This window comes from Haliotis rufescens, unplaced genomic scaffold (assembly GCF_023055435.1).
Source record: "Haliotis rufescens isolate VD_foot unplaced genomic scaffold, xgHalRufe1.0.p SCAF_8, whole genome shotgun sequence".
Classification (NCBI taxonomy): Eukaryota; Metazoa; Mollusca; class Gastropoda; order Lepetellida; family Haliotidae; genus Haliotis; species Haliotis rufescens.
The window spans coordinates 18,119,653-18,138,553 of NW_025964372.1; the positions used below are offsets into that span (position 1 = coordinate 18,119,653).

General features: G+C 43.2%; 1 protein-coding gene across 1 annotated transcript in view; it reads left to right on the forward strand.

Annotated features, from left to right (window-relative positions):
* LOC124142460 (LIM domain transcription factor LMO4.1-like) overlaps window positions 1-15,341 on the forward strand; it is a 58,535-nt gene extending 43,194 nt beyond the window's left edge. The window contains exons 3-4 of the mRNA XM_046510935.2: window positions 5,253-5,490; window positions 12,517-15,341. Of these exons, the coding sequence (XP_046366891.1) occupies window positions 5,253-5,490; window positions 12,517-12,525 (247 nt within the window). The 3' untranslated portion in view covers window positions 12,526-15,341. The remainder of the gene's footprint in view (window positions 1-5,252; window positions 5,491-12,516) is intronic.
* The last annotated feature ends 3,560 nt before the right edge of the window (window positions 15,342-18,901 follow it).

Genomic DNA, 18,901 nt, shown 5'->3' on the forward strand with positions numbered 1-18,901 from the left:
CTACAAGTGGCAGCAGGGTTGGCTTGCCTGGTTCCACAACAACGATAAACGTCGACGACCTGCGTTACTAAAGTTGGTTGGTTTGTTGTTTAACGCCGCACTCAGCAATATTCCAGCAATATGACGGCGGTCTGTAAATAATCGAGTCTGGACCAGACAATCCAGTGTTTATATCATGAGCATCGTTCCACGCAATTGAGATGCGATGACATGCATCAACCAAGTCAGCGAGCCTGACCACCCGATCCCGTTAGTCGCCTTTTACGGCAAGCATGGGTTGCTGAAGACCTATTCCATCCCGAATCTTCACTGGTAGATGAGCATATGTAATGTATTGTGTTCCCGTATCATGATAAGAATAGAAATCCAGAAAATAGATCCATTAGCAGCATGATGAAATGATGGCAAACCAGTCTTGTTAAGTAGTGTCACAATGGACACGTGACACCAAACCCGTGAAGATTCGGGATGGAATAGGTTTTCAGCAACCCATGCTTGCCGTAAAAGGCGACTATGGTAGTCGTAAGAGGCGACTAACGGGATCGGGTGGTCAGGCTCGCTGACTTGGTTAATGCATGTCATTTTATTCCACATTGCGAAGATCGATGCTCTTGATGTCAATTACTGGATTGTCTGGTCCAGACTCGATTATTTACAGACCTCCGTCGTTTAGCTGGAATATTGCTGAGCGCGGCGTTAAACAACTAACAAACATGTGTACAAACGAAATATTTCAATCTACAATATGTACAGCAAGATGACGATTTATCATTTGAAGAAAAAAATGGCCTTGAGACCAACTCGCTCAAAGTATCAAAACTGATAAAAACATTCTGGTCCTTAATGTGATCCGTTACCCTTTGAAGTTTACAAGGCATGGGTCAGTAGCTTAAAATTTAATTACAAACGCAGAAGCTTGACTATCAATATTTGATTTGTTAGCTGTTGTAATCACATCAATTTTTTCACCTTATTGCCAGAACGGCTGTTGTATAAATTCAATATTAAGGAAAACTGTAATTGTTGTAAAATCAAACGTTTGTCGATTCGCTGTGCCAAGGACGTCCAATCTATTGTGCAAAATAGTACAATATTGAAAAATGGCAGCCCCAGGTTCCCGACTAAACTCCTCTCCGTCTCATACACATGTTACCAGACATTGATCGTGAACACTTTGTGTCGATCATATGTCAACACGTAACGTTAAAGCATGTTCCACTTATTATAATTCCACGTGCAATCCGTTCAGGTAAAAGGCAATTAAGAGACATATCCATCATGTATGACATCTCGTTACTGAAGTCTGAACTAGCACATAAAGGACTGTCACGGGGCTTGAGGGTTTCGCCATATTTAACGTTGTTTATACCGGGTCGTGCCGACATATGTTGCATGTGTCGATATTTACTCACGAGGAAGTTATCACTGCACGAACCCGAGAGTTTTTGTACTGTTATTTTTAAATAAACATTCAATACGTTTCTGATAATATTGGAATTTTATCATTACATTAAATACTAGTATTCTACAGTTTAGGTATCTTCGTGGTTAGCTTGTTCCTTTGTCACACATTAACGGGCGATATTGTGGCCAACATCAGATATTGCTTGAATAACGGTTCTTTCTAACTGTTAAACTGTATGAAATTGAGATGTATTTTGACGGTGTGGTTGTTTGCTTACATATTGTGGAGATATGTTAATGTTGTGAAATAACTTGAATCCCCCATGTAAACTTGTCCAACAATTCATTGTATTTCAAGTGTTATTACCCCGATGCCTGCGAAATAATTCATGCATTCCGCCCTGTATCATCGAGAGAGAAAATTATCTGAGATAGGGTTTTGAAATTTTGGATCCCTCCCTTTTAAAAATGCTGGAGCCGCCGTTGTCATCGTATCATTATGGTGTAGATCGATGCATATGTAAGGTACTTGATTGTCTGGTCCGTCATACAGCTGGAATATTGCTGTGTATGACAACAAGCAAACCCACATTCCGTCCCTAATTGACTACAGTATTACAGGCGAGAATATATCTGCGTGAGAAAATACAATTCACTCGCCGACTGAGGCGACAGTTGTTGCCAACGAGTTCGTTATAAGGTAATAATGTCCCGTTGTTGAATCACACAGGATTCTTTAACCAAATCTTATTTAGATATATTTTTCCACGCGAAAGTCCTTCAGTGCATTTCCAAAAAATGTGTAATATCCCCGACCACGAGTGCTGTTGATACAGGGATATACGGTCTTCTACAACAAGTTTCTCTTCAGATAACCCTGGTCATGTGCACCCGTGCTGGCGTTGCGATGGGACGCTGTAATATTGGTTTTTAGCGATTACTTGCAGCTCTCTGTTGTGTGGCCGATTGTATATTAGTATTTGCTTTATTTCGCGGTGTCTGAACCCTACAGCCCCTCGCAACTAAACAAATCATTCCTAATCTATCAACCATCGTAATATGAGGGCCCGGTAGTTTCCCAAATATATCATTCCGCAATTCGGACAAGGGCGATAGCCGGTTCAGGATTCAGTAACTCCCAATATTGAGAGATTCGCCGACCTTTGAAGCTCAAAGGGCCAGGTATGTTTAATTTTCGCGAAGGGAAATTGAACGAAACGAAATTATTATTACCAGCCTGTCATCCGGGATGTAATTGGAGAACAGAGGGCCAAATGTCACCATGTAATATTCAATATCGCGACAAGCGTCCATCACAGCCTCATTATTACCTCTCTTCTGATATTATCCGAGTCGCTGTAAATTTTAGCGGCCGTCAATTACACTCCTTGGTCTTGGAGAATGTATCGAAGCCAATATGGATTTTATCATAGGCACATATTTAATATTAAGGAACCGTTGCACATGCCAGAACCGCCCTGGGCCATGTGTTAATGTTTATGCCCGCAAGGCAGTTAAACTTATTAAAGTAGTGTATTGTGTAGACGGAGTTTTAGCAAAGAGGGGCAGATATCGAACCGAACCAGCCAAGTAAATTTAATTAATATTTCAATTTCTCCTCACGCTGTTCGCGGCTGGTGTATGTCCAATAGCTTGTCGGTGCTATATCTATCGGCAGGGCTAAATTGAAACGTTATCTTTCAGCACGTGACATATCTAGCTCCATCAAATATTGCTTTTAAATATCTGTCATAATCAGCGTTGAGGCTTAATTTAGCTATTCCGTGTCAATTTACGGTGGTAAAACACCGCTCAATATTGAAGAGCTAAGCAAACAGTGGTCGCAAATCCTAAATTGGACAACTCAATTGCTTTATAATGAAATAACATCGGGTTTTTCAGTCATATTATTACAGACAAAATTGAGAACTATTGGCGATGTTATATTAAGCCCGCCGTCCATTATAAACTCAGGTATCCATTATCATACTCGTTTTATTAACCAATTTATTTCAGCCAATTTCTTATCGTACTAATATCCTTCGCAGTAATTTTATATAAATATGGTTTATGTTCTATTAAACAGTAGTGAATAACGATGGTCCTGGCCTCAATTTTACTCTTAACCCTTTTGAGTCCAACGCAGTTTTACAGATGAAATTGAACAGAATAGATGATATGGCATTGTTACCACGTGCTCAGTCCTACACCATGACCGTGGAATATATATATATTTTATGAAAAATAACCAATCTAGCTATGTATACAAAAAAAAGTCTAGCCAGCTCTATTCCACATGAAATCATGAAATTATGAAATCTGCATCGGGGAACATTATTTGTTTGATTTTAGAGCCGAGAAGAGTATTGTTTAATATAAGTTTTCATAGACTTAATGTTACTCTACAACGTGCTGTATACAATGCAAATAACATTAAAAAATGCCCGGTTGATAAATAAGTTATTAAATCTCTTCCATTGTACATTGTATGTTGAAGATGTGTTTTGATTCATCCCTGTGCACGCACAAACAACCGTGTTCTCGGTCAGGTTGAAGTTTTCTGTTTGTAACTACCATTCAGAGTGGATTTTCCAAGTACATAAGAAAACTGCTGTTTTTGATCTCATGAGTAGGTATCAATTCTTGTAACAACGAATGACTGTATTCGTTCGGCCACAAGTGGAGTTGTTTTACCGTGTGACTCGGAACTTTGTTGGCGTTGTAAACCTTTTGTTCAGTTAAACAGTTGTTAAATCAACCATCTGTTTCCCGCGATATTTCGAGCGTGTTCAGCGACTGAAGCAGGTTCTGTACACAATTGATCACCAACCGTTATTGTTGGTATAAGCAAGAGTCTTTTTTCCACTTAATTACATATTGACAAAATATGTCTGTTCGCCTTTGTTACATTCAATGGCGGTACTGATCAATTTGATGTTACATTCTGTGTTTTATTGGAAACTGAACTAATATATACTTTGGAACTTGTCGAACCATCGAACCAGTCCAAGTTTGAAAGCTCTCCGCGTAGTTCGCCTTGAATGGTTATCATAGCAAATGTGTATTAGACTATTCAACCATGAAATGACCCTTCAGTGTGCTAATTCTGTTATCGATAGGTTTATTAAAACTGTAACAGTATTCTTGAGTTTACTGTGTGTGATGATTGAGCAGTATTGTCAACTCAATGTTTAATATGAATCTAAATCTTATGATGCTAGTCCAGCCATCTTTGCCCACGCGGGATGAGATGTAAATTCCTGCTAATATTGTCCTCGTACTCCGAATCGGTGATATTTAAAAAAATAAAAAATATGAATTTCCACGACTTCTTCGTTGCAACGAAATCTGTTTTTCCATGACGACGATATTTTATTTTCTGATTTCGTGGGCTTTCGTGCAAAAAGCTCGTTGAATACCATTATTAGAATTTTTATTATACATTATATTTTTTCCAAAGGTATCGAGACATTGTTATTGGATTGTGTTCACACATTAAGTAAAGAAAATGACGTTTTCGTGTACTTTCCTTTATTTTATTTTATTATTCTATGTATTTCCGGACCTTTGTATCTGGAATGATGGAAGCATTTCATAACAAGGGCCGTAGACTTACATAACCGAGTATTAAATGTACAATATAATCGGGTTTTTTATTTAACATGATTAAGCGTCATTAGATGAACACACAAAGCGAGTGCTATATAAAATAGCGCATCGATTGTTATTAATATTATCATACAAATTTATATGTTTCCAGATTTATGTGACAAATCACAAGGATTATCGTTGCTGTGAAAATATTTCGTTTGACACGTTATGTTTACAGTTTGCCTTGTGTGTTTCAGGTTATTTGGGTCTGGAGGTACATGCGCGGCCTGTTCACAAAACATTCCTGCCAGCGAGCTCGTAATGCGCGTGCAAGGCAACGTATATCACTTGAAGTGTTTCACGTGCGTCTCGTGCCACGGGCAGCTCGTGCCAGGAGATAGGTTCAGTATTGTCAACGGCAGCTTACTCTGTGAACAAGATTATCCAAAAGTGCTAAAAGGTCACGCTTCGCTGCCCGCGCGGACAGCGCATAAGGTAAATGTCATTTGATTATTCAATATAGGTGAGGTGAGATGAAATTGGGTTTAACGTCGCATCCAAGATTATTGCACTTATATAGCGACGTGCATGCAGGTGGGGTGTGTGGCTGCTTGTACTAGTCCGGACTAATGCCGATTTATGGTGCTACCTAACTGGGATACCATGCCGCAGTTTAACATGAATACCCCTCTCAGACACAGTATACTGACTCCGAGCCGACCAGTCCTTGTTTTGGCCCCTTCATGCCGAGCGCCAGACAGGGTAACAACAAGTACCATCTTTTAACGTCTTTTGTTATGACGCGGCAGGGGATCGAACCCCGGACCTTCCGCTCTCCGGGCGGACGCCCTACAAGTAGACCACGGAGGCGGTCTTATTCAATATAAAGAGTGAGTTGTGTTTTACGCCGCTGTGAACAGTATTTCAGGTATAAAGAAATTGAGGCAGATGTAAAAAGATTACCACTTTGGTAAACCACACGAGCTCAGGCGTGAAAATACGGTGAAACTGCGGTGAACTTATCATGACACACTACCAATAAGTTATATACTTATGACGTGTATAGTAGTTCATGCTGTCAACCACTGGTTTGCTGATCCAGAATAAAGTATTTCGTACTATTTCTTATCACAGAGCAAAACAACATTTGCCCGAAAACATTGACAAACATATATTCGATCGAATTATTATTCCCCGAAGACATGAGGAATGACTGTAGACCACCACAAAGCCGACTTGCCTGTCGTGTGTATATATGACAAGTTTTATTAACAATAGGGAAGCCAGAGCTGGTCTCGGAAAACATCCCGCCCCGGAGTATGTCTGACATTCCTTGAATAAAATTTTCAAGACAGTTAATGACATCAGGTGTTCGTGAAACAGCTAATATGTTTCCAACCTAGTATGTTATTCATGTAAACACTTCATTAGCGAAAAGCAAACTAAATTAAGTAGACATGTATCTTGATAAATACACATTACTTTAACATAAGATTGGGTTTCAATAATGAGACATAATTGGCGAAGATGATGTGGGAGTCTCTGCGGATCTCTACCGCAGTTTCACCTGGATATTGTACAAGTATAACATTACTGTATACATTAATATACTCCCTGACTCGGCGCTGTTTGTACACGGTATATTGTGACAAGGACATTGTTAGTTTTAATTTCATGTCGATAATGGAAGCCCGTGTTTCCTTGAAAGAATGTTGATGTAGCTTGTCGGAGCGAGGGGGTCGTCGGGCTGATGGGGGAACCTGTTACCCCCAGGGACAGAGGGGCCGCAGTGAGATCCACCGGCCGTGATCAGCGAATTGCATCGAGCTTGCTAATCCATGGTCAGGCTAGCAGTGGTAGTGGGTTGCACCGGGTTGGTATATGTCCACCACCTACATGTGTGCAGGCTGCAGGGCACGAGTGGCCCAGTCGTCTAAGGCGCCGCAATTACCTATGCGGAGTTGTCAACCACCTGCATGTGTGCAGGCTGCAGAGCACGAGTGGCCCAGTCGTCTAAGGCGCCGCAATTACCTGTGCGGAGTTGTGTCCTGTGATCGTGGATTCGAGTCGCGGTTGGTCCTAATCATGTTTCTCGGTTCGTCAGCATCAATCTTGGACTAACGCTTAGTCTCTGACAATTGTGTTTTGATAGAAACAAACAACTCCGTTTATATTGAAAAGGAGCTCCAGTGAGAAGTGATATTCAGAACCTTTGGAAAATCTAGATTTGTTTCATGAGGGCTAGCCGCCTCCGAGGTCTAGTGGCAGAGCGTTCGCCCGGAGAGCGGAAGGTCCGGGGTTCGATCCCTGATGCAGCCTGCATCATTCCAATAGACGTTAAAAGATGGTACTTGTTGTTACCCTGTCTGGCGCTCGGCTTTGAGGGGCTAAAACGAAGACTGGTCGTCTCGGAGTCAGTATACTGTGTCTGAGTGGGGTATTCTAGGCAAACTCAGTAGGCGAGCACTTTAAATTTGGACTAGTCCGGGCCAGTACAAACAGCCAATCGCACGCACGCACACGTGCATGCACGTCGCCATGTAAGTGTAATAATCTTGGACGCGACGTTAAGCCCTATGTCACCTCACCTCAAATAATATGCTGGACCTCTGATTATGTTAACATTTTGCTGGACACAAATTGAATGGTTTTTTTCTCTGACGGGTATTTATGAAATATAAAAAAGGAAATAGTGTTTGTCTGATTTCCTTGTAATATGGACAAGCACAAAAGTATGTTAATCTTATACGTTTAAGCTACAACGAGCAGTGTACGCTTTGTGTATGGCAATCGAACGGATGTCTGGACATAACTAAAAGACTCTTTAAACCTCATTCACTCACCCACCGCGTTGGAGTTGGTGGTAACCTCATCAGATGGAGCGGACCAGCAATTAACCGGGAAAACAATCTGGTTGGGTTCTTGAAACCAAAACGAGAATACCAGATATAGGATGAAAAATCAGCGCCATTTGTCGTAAATGAGAAATTAATGCTTCTCACTCAATCAGACGGAGAGCCGTGTGGTTGTTCCGCGTTGTCTTGGATGTGTACTTCCCGCCACCGTTCTTATTGAAGCTGTTATGATGAACGACTTGAAATGATTAAGTCCAACCATACAACCAAGGCTGTTCTCGCTGTTCGGTGAAAGGATTCTTCTATTATTGTAGTCGTTTTCAGAAGCAGTTTCGTTTTTGCGAAATTTATATTCTGTGAAAGTGTATTGTGGGTAATTGATCAGCTGACAGGGCGCTGATTCAAAGACTTATCCCTCGAATCGACTGTCATCAGCATACAGTCTCAAACTGATGTCTTGAGGTCCATTTAATAGTCGCTCCATCTGTGCCGGCAATTATTTAGTGTAAAAGGAATGGCTTATTTGAATGAGAAATTGAAATTAGAATTCGATATTCGATACCAGCCTATTACCGTGCCGGTTTACGGTATGTCGTTAGCCCGCGACCGGATTTCGGCAATGTGGAAACTGCTCGCGGAGATCAATGGCCGCGCACGTGATGGAGATGTCATGACGAGCACGCACCGTAATGTTAACATGTTTAATTCCCTGAAATCCCTCCCCGAAATTGGAGAGGATGCAACCATGTCGTGCTCCAACTTCCAAGACATACAGCTTACCAAAGTCCATCATGGACCCCGGGCGCAGATCAGCTGAAATAATTTCAGCTCTCTGTGCCTTTGATCGGGGTGAAGGGGACCCGTAGATCAAGAAGTATGAATTGTGCCAAATGTTTTCCCCGCAAGATGGCGCCACTAGCTGCAGCACGTGCTGCACGATTGTTTACATGGACGTGGAGTGTGTTGTGTTTCGCTATCGCTTGGAATAGTCGGATGCTTAATTTGATAGGGACTGAGCAATCGAAGCCCTTTGATCATAAACCTCATTTCTATATTCGGGTTTTCAGCTGGTCGGCCATGTTCATCGGAGACTCGAGAAAACGGCTTTCGTCGTCCTCTCCTCCGACAGCCAATAAACACGTATGCTGCGCCCGGTCCTTGCTGGAGTTGAACTTTTGTGTAATTAAATAGGATTCGGAGCAACCTAGTTGTACAGTAATTAATTATTTACTCTTGATATTCGTGAATCGAATTACGGTTGATTATATATGATTTCGATATTGGCAACGTGGGTATTTGGATATAGTTGTTAGATGAGATCTATATGATTTTTTTTTCAAAACGTCTCCCCGGTTATTTTTAACATGCTGAAATGAATAATTGCCGTAATAACGAGATAAGCTGATGGCTAGATAATTTGAAACGCTTCGAAGACCACACCAAGCGGCATGACCCGCGTTAAATATGACTAACGCCATGTTTCATTGGACTAACTCTAGGTCTACATGTAGCATAGTGTCTGATGTGTACTCCCCAAAAGAGGTTTGGGACCACCCGATTCTTTCATATGACCATAGTTGATCTGTCATAAGCCAAGATATGAAAGAATCAGCGGTTCTTGACTTCATTTGAGTAGTATAAAACTGAGACATTGTCCACATGAGATAAGTATACGTCATTGAACCTGCGAGGACTGCCAATTGACCCGAGTTCAGTTCCCCTTTAAGTTTCGTCTTGTTTCTTTAAGACACGGGATGGTGGGGTAGCCTGGTAGTCACATTGTTCGTTCGTCACGCCGAAGACCCGGGTTCGATTCCCCATATGAGTACAATGTGTGAAGCCCATTTCTGGTGTCCCGCGTCATGATATTGTTTGAATATTTCTAAAAGCGGCGTAAAACCATACTCTTTAAGACACGCTGAACGTAACGAACGTATGCAATGGGGCAACCTCGACAGCAACCTCGAGCGTGAAATTAAAAACGTCTTTTCACAGTGACTTGAGAGTTTGCCCTGATGACTGGCATGAGGACGGCGACATATCGCCCGCTTTGTGTAGATCATAATACATGAGGACAGCGACATATCGCCCGCTTTGTGTAGATCATAATGCCAATCATTCAAAGCGAACATCGGTCTCATTAGCGTGAAACGAGTGTGTTTTTTACGCAACGAGGTTCGTCATCCCCTTAATCAGATGCAGCGTTCCGCGAACTACACATACAGTGTTAATGTAATGTCTAATTTTGTTGTTAGCATGAGCCGTGAAATGATTCAGCCGCCCAGCAAATGAAATTGATTCTACGGATTATTTACCTTGTTAATTAATTGAATGAATAATTAATTTGTCTGAGTTCGTGATAAACATCGCACAGGAAAACCGTCTGTTTCATTATCTAATGAAAACTGGATACATGTTTTCTCTTCCAAGTTTATTTTTGCGACATTGCAATCAGCCTTCCTAAATACCCTGATAATTGGCTTGTGGATACAGATGGCTGTCTGTTTCATCCCATGGCAAACAATTTACCGACTGATGATTGAAACCAAATAATGTTCCCATATATGTTCAGTATCAACTGCCTGGAGTTGCCCGAAAGCTTGAAATATCACGTGTACTTGACGATCTCTGTTCTATCTGAGCGGCGATAGGATGGCTAAAGCGTTGGCTCGTCAGGTTTCAAAGCCGGGTTCGATTCCCCCATAGTCTGCACTTTCCGTCGTGGTGCAGCTGTAAAGGTGTTCAAAGCGACGTAAAAACTTCCTCACCGTCACTTTCATTCCCAAGAAAAATAGCCTCAGTAAGTTTACAGACGCGACGGTTTAATTTGGTCAGTTGGGAAGGGGCGATAACTCTGCGCCCCGGCATGTCATGGCGGCGACTTCCTGTCATATTACCACTTCTCCGGGTAGCCCCACGCGAGTTCTCGTCCTGTGTTCCGGCTCAACGCAATATGTTACAGCCCACTTAATACCGTAATTGTAGGAGGACTGGCATAATCTGCCAATGTAGACGGAGTTTAATCTAAGTGTACAGTTAATTACAATGACACGACCGAGCCCCGAGCGAGTCGTCCGCCATTGATCCTTCGCCCATTCACTCATATTGTGACAGACTACATAGCTAGCAACAGGAGCCTAATTAATGTCACGCTACTTAAAATGCCTTAATTGACTTGTGTACAGGCCATGTCATTCACCCGTATTGGTAGAGCAGTACAGTAATTAGGGTTGCATAATTACGAGTAATAAACACTTTAATTTGGAAGGCTATTTACTGAAAGTAATTTCGGTATATGAGCGTTGTGGGAGTAGGGGTGCTAGCACCTCAGCCTATTACCCGCAATGGAAACTGGCTGAGATGTAGGCTGATTAGCTTCTAAATTAAAAAGATGGAATTGCTTTCTCACGTCTGACTGCCAAGAGCAGGGGAGACTTGATTACCCAGGACCAGAAATGAAAGGTGTATGAACATTCGACCCGATGCATGGACGCCATGATAGAATATAATCTCGCATCGGCCTCCTGGTTTGGGAGTGAAAAAAATACACTAAAAGTTTTGAAGTTCATTTGATTTGGAAAAGGGCTTTAATATTTGATGGGCTTATAATGATCTTGATGAAACCGTGCTCATTTCCACATGAGGCTAGGTGTTTGGGGGTAATTAACTGATTAACTGCTTCTGTGGTTGCGAATAGAACAGAACAGAACACCTAGGATGGTCAGTGGGTTTTTACAGTGAAGGGTATCGCTCTCCGACCAGGCCATACAGTAATGTTTGTTTGTTTGTTTGTTGTTTAACGCAGCACTCAGCAATATGACGGCGGTCTGTAAATAAGACAGTCTGGTCCAGACAATCCGGTGATTAATACCATGAGCATCGATCCACGCAATTTGAATCGATGACATGCATCAACCAAGTCAGCAAGCCTGACCACCCGATCCCGTTAGTCGCCTTTTACGGCAAGAATGGGTTGTTGAATGCCTATTCTACCCCGATCTTCACGGGTACCTTACAGTACTGCGTACGGATGAAAGTTATTCAGCTATATCGTTTTACATACGGTCGAACGTCATGCATTTTAACTTTTAGGGTTGAGTCCATCAAACAACACTCCTTCCATGAGTGTGTGGGTTTCGCACCCCTTTAGTTAGTTCTGTTTTCCGTAACAATGTTATTATCACGACAGGGGACTCCAGCAAAATCGGCTTCACACATTGTACCCACGTGGGGAATCGAACTCGGGCCATCGTTGCGACAAACAAACGCTTTAACCACTTGGCTACCCCACTGCCCGCGCCACTTACTTAAAGTATTTCAAGGACAAAACTCCAATGTTGAAAGTATTGAAATATAGATGGTTTTATTCTTCGCAGATTCAAAATTTGATTATGACAGGCTATAAACCTATAAACTCAAGTGGTCCTTGTATTCAGCGCCAATTGTCATCAGGTGATGATTACGCGGGGGAATTGAGCGCTGACGACTGAGAGTTGGTGTATTTTTCCCCTTCAATTTTAGTAGTAAAACGTACTGGAATTGCTTTCTCTCTTCCCCCCCCCCCCCCCCCTTGTTCATGTTGCCATATTTCAAATTGAAAACGTGACTGTTAGTTCTAATATTCTTAATCGGTTAAATAACACATTTCCTATTTTGTATGTTTCAGGTATGTTGATGGCTGACTCGTAAAGACTGTTCACGCCCTCTCCATTGGCTACTCGTTTGTTAGAGGGTCATTTCACAAATCTTCATCCAATCTTTGCATCTCCGGTCAGTCGGCCATTAGGGCAGCAGCAGCAGCAGCAGCAGCTCGCGATGGTGAACACGGCAACATTCTGCCTGTTGGATGTCCTCGTTTGTCAACACACAAACAATACCGGGCCTTCTCGCTGAGGATCAACAAGTGGCTAAATATTTAACGTGATGACGATTCTTGACATTGCCAAGGTGCAGGAAACAAAATGGCCGTTAACTGTAAATGGCGGAACCCATTGTCGTCTGCTCTTTGAGGGAAATCACAAACGCAAACAGCGACTTGTTTGAGGAGGTGTGCTACAATACCAGACACGAAACGTTCTCAAAACATTTTGACTTTATGAGCATTTTCGTTTCTGCAACTATTTAGACAGTATACAAGAACTGTCAACAACTGTCTGGTCGAAGCAAACAGCTGTGGAGACGTTACTTCCGGTTCGCCGTAATGAACGATGACGTCATCATGACGCGATGACAGCAGACGACAGTGAGATACTGATAGCTGCAGTGTCTTATTCGCAAGGCCATGTTTTATCAAGAGTGACTGGAAAAGGAAGAGAATGTACACTTGTAAATATTCCGTTCATAAACCCGTTCCTATGCTTTGGTCCAGTGAAACTGTCTGGTGCAGCCTTGCGGCAATCTGAACACTCACGCCCGTCTCCACCGCGTGTACAGTCTCTGTCACTTCAATTCGTTGCACGTGCTGTAGTATGATGTGTTACGTTATATGTAGGTGGCTCGAACGGTAACATTTAAGTGCCTATATTTTGTTGATAATTTATAGAAACTTCAATCACGGGGAGGGCGCCGTTCCATGACAATTATCCAGTATACTCTAGCTATTCTTGGGGTCGTTTGTATCTTTAACATGTACCTCATAGATACATCAATTCTGTACTTTCATGCAATTTATTGTGAAGTCCGTTTTTTCATCAAAGAAAAATAAAACATGCCTCATTTAAGAACTTTAGATGAAACATTTTACCATTCTGAAATGACACGTGACCTAATGTAATTCATTTAACGTCTTTTCACTTTTTAGTTATCATTTTTTCCTCTTAAATGATGGTATTAGGTTTCAGGAGGTTTTCACAGTTGCAACTTATTTGTGAGAAACCGGGGATTAAGTATATAGATTACATGTGATTAATGTACTGTAAAGATATTCGGTTACTGCATTTTCAATATGTTTGAAAATTTAGCTTTAAAAAAATACTGGTCTTGAAAGAAGGGAGAATATATTGGTGGGGTATTTGTCATCAAAGCTGTGCACCGGATACGCTGTGTGAGACGAGTGTAGCCAAGTATGGTAGAAATGATCTACAAAATATGAATAACATTCCTTCGGCCTGGATTAACGTAAACTTGAATTTTGTTTCACAGTATCGATCGTATTTTGAAATGTGATGATCTTGAATATCATACGTAAATACTGAACACAGAGAGTAAGATTGCTTGTTGGAATTGTTTCTGTATTGGCCTGGTTCTTGTGTGTTTCAACTGTACGGGCAGACATGTACACATGTTCTTTACCTTGTGACAAAAAATTGTCAATTGACAAAATGTCTTGAAAATATATATTGACAATATTTGATATTGATCAGCTGGAAGTAAAACTGTGTCCAGTGTGTATGGCTCTCTCCGACATAAAATGTATCACGTTAAACGTCGAACTGAATAAATTCGGTTGCGCACAACTGTTGAAAACGAGCGTATTCAAACTGTGCACTTTTGACCATATGTTTATATATACTTGAATATCGCACACACGAGATGTAACATTTTATTTCCGAGACTTGGGTTCAGTTGTGATTGGAGAACGGTGTCACGGGTTCTCAGCGTGCAGTGCTGTGTCCCGCTGCGGCCTGCTGGCTCCACGTGGCGTGGGTTCGAAGCCTAGATTCCCCGATCACGGTCCTTGGTTTGTCAGCACCATACCTGTGGGTTTCACCAAAGTGGTACACGTCTCCGACTTGCTTCATTTTGGGCTGTCCTTCCACATGGAGTTGACACGTTGTGATCATTGTGAAATAATGATGTTAAAATCTGCGTTTCGCCCAACCTGCTGATGGCACCGAGAAAGAGAACCATCGTTTTATCGTATAAAACTCATAATGCGGATCGTCACGATATGGCTGAAATATTGCCGATGTGACGTTAAACTGTTTTCAGAAAGGTGAAATAATCAACTGTTGAACCTACATCCCTCTAGAACCGACATCCGGCAGTGGGTACTCTTGTGGTTAAACACCGAAGACGAGTTCGATTCCATTTTGGAAATATGTGAAACCCATTGTTGGTACCCCCCCCTTCCCCCGCCGGGATATTGCTGTAATATGGCTAAAAGCGGCGCAAGACCAAGGTCACTCATTCAATCAATGTATTGACCCCACCCTCCACCCCTATCCTAAGAAAAGCCCTGAGGATAACTCTGCCGGGCCCCTCACTTTGTCTGTGGGAGGGGAATAAGGGATTCCCTGGGTATTTAGTTTCCTCCACGAGGGAACGCACTTTGTTTACCGTGATTTGCTTTTATGAGGTATTGTTTTTTTCTTTGAAACACTCATCGCTGGACACTGATGTGAGACGCTTGGACTTGCAATTGTGTTTTTTCCTGTGCTAATTAACGTGTAACGAGAGCCTGTGTGTGACTGTGTGTATATACTGGTGAGACTGAGATATGATGGAGCTACGGAGACTTGTTGTCAATAAATGTACAGTGTTGATACATTAGGGGAACTTCTGTTGTGTTTTATACGTTGTGGTGATCATGTTGCTGGAACCAGGCACTCTTTCCTATTTGGGATCAGACGTATCGTTCTTGCACTGCCGAGAAGACGCGACTTCTATATACAGTTGGGTACTCCCTAACAACCAGGCCAGACTGGTTCTAGGACTTATACGCACACAGACTGGTGCTCACACAAGTGCACGCTTTGTTTAACGCCACACTCAGCAATATTCCGTCTTTATGAGGTCGGTCTGTAAATAATCGCGTCTGGACCAAACAATCCAGTGATTGACATCATGAGCATCGATCTTTACAATAGGGATACGGTGACCTGCATAAACAATGCAGCGATCCTGACCACCCCATCCCGTTAGTCGCCTGTTAAGACAAGCATGGGTTGCTGAAGAGTAATCCTAACCCGTATTATCACGGGTCGTACACTCCCAGAATCAGGTCTGACTGCTACTAACACTTGTAGGCGACTATGCTTGTAAGAGGCGATTAACGTGGCCGGGTGGTCAGGCTCGCTGACTTGGCATGTCATCGTATCCCAACTGCGTAGATAGATATCAATCACTGGATTGTCGGGTCCAGACTCGATTATTTACAGACGGCTGCCATATAGCTGGAATATTGCTGAGTGTGGCGTTAAACAACAAGCAAACAAATTAACACTTGTACACACAGAATCAGACCGGACTGCTACCAACACACAGAACCTTGTACACACAAATAGAAAAATACAAATGCACACAGCGCCGAATGAAGATGCTGGGGAACGAAGGGAGCAATTGTATAAAGGCAATAAAATTATTATTGGGTTCTCCTTTGACACGTTGGAATTAGAAGTCACAACGTAATTAATCAGTTGATTAATTCACGACCGATGCCTTGATTGGATTTGGTGAAGTCAAACATCCCACTTATGATCAGGGCTAACTGACGTCACAGCCACAGTAAACATTCAGTGGGAAACTGTATTCGTGCAAAGTGGCCTCTGTTTACCGCCACTTTTAAAGGATTGTTCATGGTTTATGTGAATAAAAGAAAGAGCGAGCGAACAAGAGAGATCGAATGAGGCAAAACCATTAAACATATAACAATATATTATTGCTGATTAAATATAACACAAAAGAGGAGGTCGTGACTGATTAACTATAGTCATACGAAAAAAGCGGACGTTAAACCATATGCCTGCGTACGTACTTTCATTATGCTGTGGTATGTGAGACACTACACCAGGAGATCCAGAACAGATGGTGCACTTTTTAACTGTTCAGTCAGGTTCATTCCGTCTTTTCTTCATCACTGAATAAAACTTTAAAACACCCTTTAACATCACCAAGCAAATGTCATCTGTGACTTCGTCATATAAGGGGGCACGGGTGGCCCAGTCGTCTGAGGCGCCGCGATTCACTGTGCAGAGTTTTGTCCCTTGGGCACGCCAGAAACCTATGATTGTGGGTTCGCCCCGGTTATGTTTCTAGGTTTGTCAGTACCATACCTGTGGTCGTGGGTTTCATGCAGTGTTGTGTCCCGCTGCTGCCTGGCTCCACTGGACCTGGGTTCGAATCCTAGATTCCCCGATCACGGTCCTTGGTTTGTCAGCACCATACCTGTGGGTTTCACCAAAGTGGTACACGTCTCCGACTTGCTTCATTTTGGGCTGTCCTTCCACATGAAGCTGACACGTCGTGATCCTTGTGAAATAATGTTCAAAGCTGCGTTTCGTCCCAGATTACAGATTACTCTACCCATGGTATTTTTAGGTGTGTCAGCACTCTACCCGTGGTATTTTTAGGTGTGTCAGCACTCTACCCGTGGGTTTTTAGGTGTGTCAGCACTCTACCCGTGGTATTTTTAGGTGTGTCAGCACTCTACCCGTGGGTTTTTAGGTGTGTCAGCACTCTACCCGTGGTATTTTTAGGTGTGTCAGCACTCTACCCGTGGGTTTTTAGGTGTGTCAGCACTCTACCCGTGGTATTTTTAGGTGTGTCAGCACTCTACCCGTGGGTTTTTAGGTGTGTCAGCACTCTACCCGTGAGTTTCTATTTCTGTCAGCACTCTACCCGTGCGTTTCTAGGTGTGTCAGCACTCTACCCGTGAGTTTCTAGGTGTGTCAGCACTCTACCCGTGAGTTTCTAGTTGTGTCTTCACTCTACCCGTGGGTTTCTAGATGTGTCAGCACTCTACCCGTGGGTTTCTAGGTGTGTCAGCACTCTACCCGTGGGTTTCTAGATGTGTCAGCACTCTACCCGTGGGTTTCTAGGTGTGTCAGCATTCTACCCGTGGGTTTCTAGATGTGTCAGCACTACACCCGTGGGTTTCTTGGTGTGTCAGCACTACACCCGTGGGTTTCTAGATGTGTCAGCACTCTACCCGTGAGTTTCTAGCTCTGTCAGCACTACACCCGTGGGTTTCTAGATGTGTCAGCACTACACCCGTGGGTTTCTAGGTGTGTCAGCACTACACCCGTGGGTTTCTAGATGTGTCAGCAATACACCCGTGGGTTTCTAGATGTGTCGGCACTACACCCGTGGGTTTCTAGGTGTGTCGGCACTACACCTGTGGGTTTCTAGGTGTGTCAGCACTACACCCGTATGTTTGTAGGTGTGTCAGCACTACACCCGTATGTTTGTAGGTGTGTCGGCATTCTACCCGTGAATTTCTAGGTGTGTCAGCACTCTACCCGTGAATTTCTAGGTGTGTCAGCACTACACCCGTTCGATTCTAGATGTGTCAGCAATATACCCGTGGGTTTCTAGGTGTGTCGGCACTACACCCGTGGGTTTCTAGGTGTGTCAGCACTCTACCCGTGGGTTTCTAGGTGTGTCAGCCTTCTACCCGTGGGTTTCTAGGTGTGTCAGCACTACACCCGTGGGTTTCTGTGTGTCGGCACTCTACCCCTGGGTTTCTAGATGTGTCAGCACTCTACCCGTGGGTTTTTAGCTCTGTCAGCATTACACCCGTGGGTTTCTAGGTGTGTCAGCCTTCTACCCGTGGGTTTCTAGGTGTGTCAGCACTCTACCCGTGTGTTTCTGTGCGTCAGCACTCTACCCGTGGGTTTCTAGATGTGTCAGCACTCTACCCGTGGGTTTCTAGGTGTGTCTGCACTCTACCCGTGGGTTTCTAGGTGTGTCAGCCTTCTACCCGTGGGTTTCTAGGTGTGTTGGCAGTACACCCGTGGGTTTCTAGGTGTGTCAGCCCTCTACCCGTGGGTTTCTAGGTGTGTCAGCCCTCTACCCGTGGGCTTCTGGGTGTGTCGGCACTACACCCGTTGGATTCTAGATGTGTCAGCAATACACCCGTAGGTTTCTGTGCGTCAGCACTCTACCCGTGGGTTTCTAGGTGTGTCAGCACTCTACCCGTGGGTTTTTAGCTCTGTCAGCATTACACCCGTGGGTTTCTAGGTGTGTCTGCACTCTACCCGTGGGTTTCTAGGTGTGTCTGCACTCTACCCGTGGGATTCTAGATGTGTCAGCACTCTACCCGTGAGCTTCTAGGTGTGTCAGGTCTCTACCCGTGGGTTTCTAGATGTGTCAGCACTCTACCCGTGGGTTTC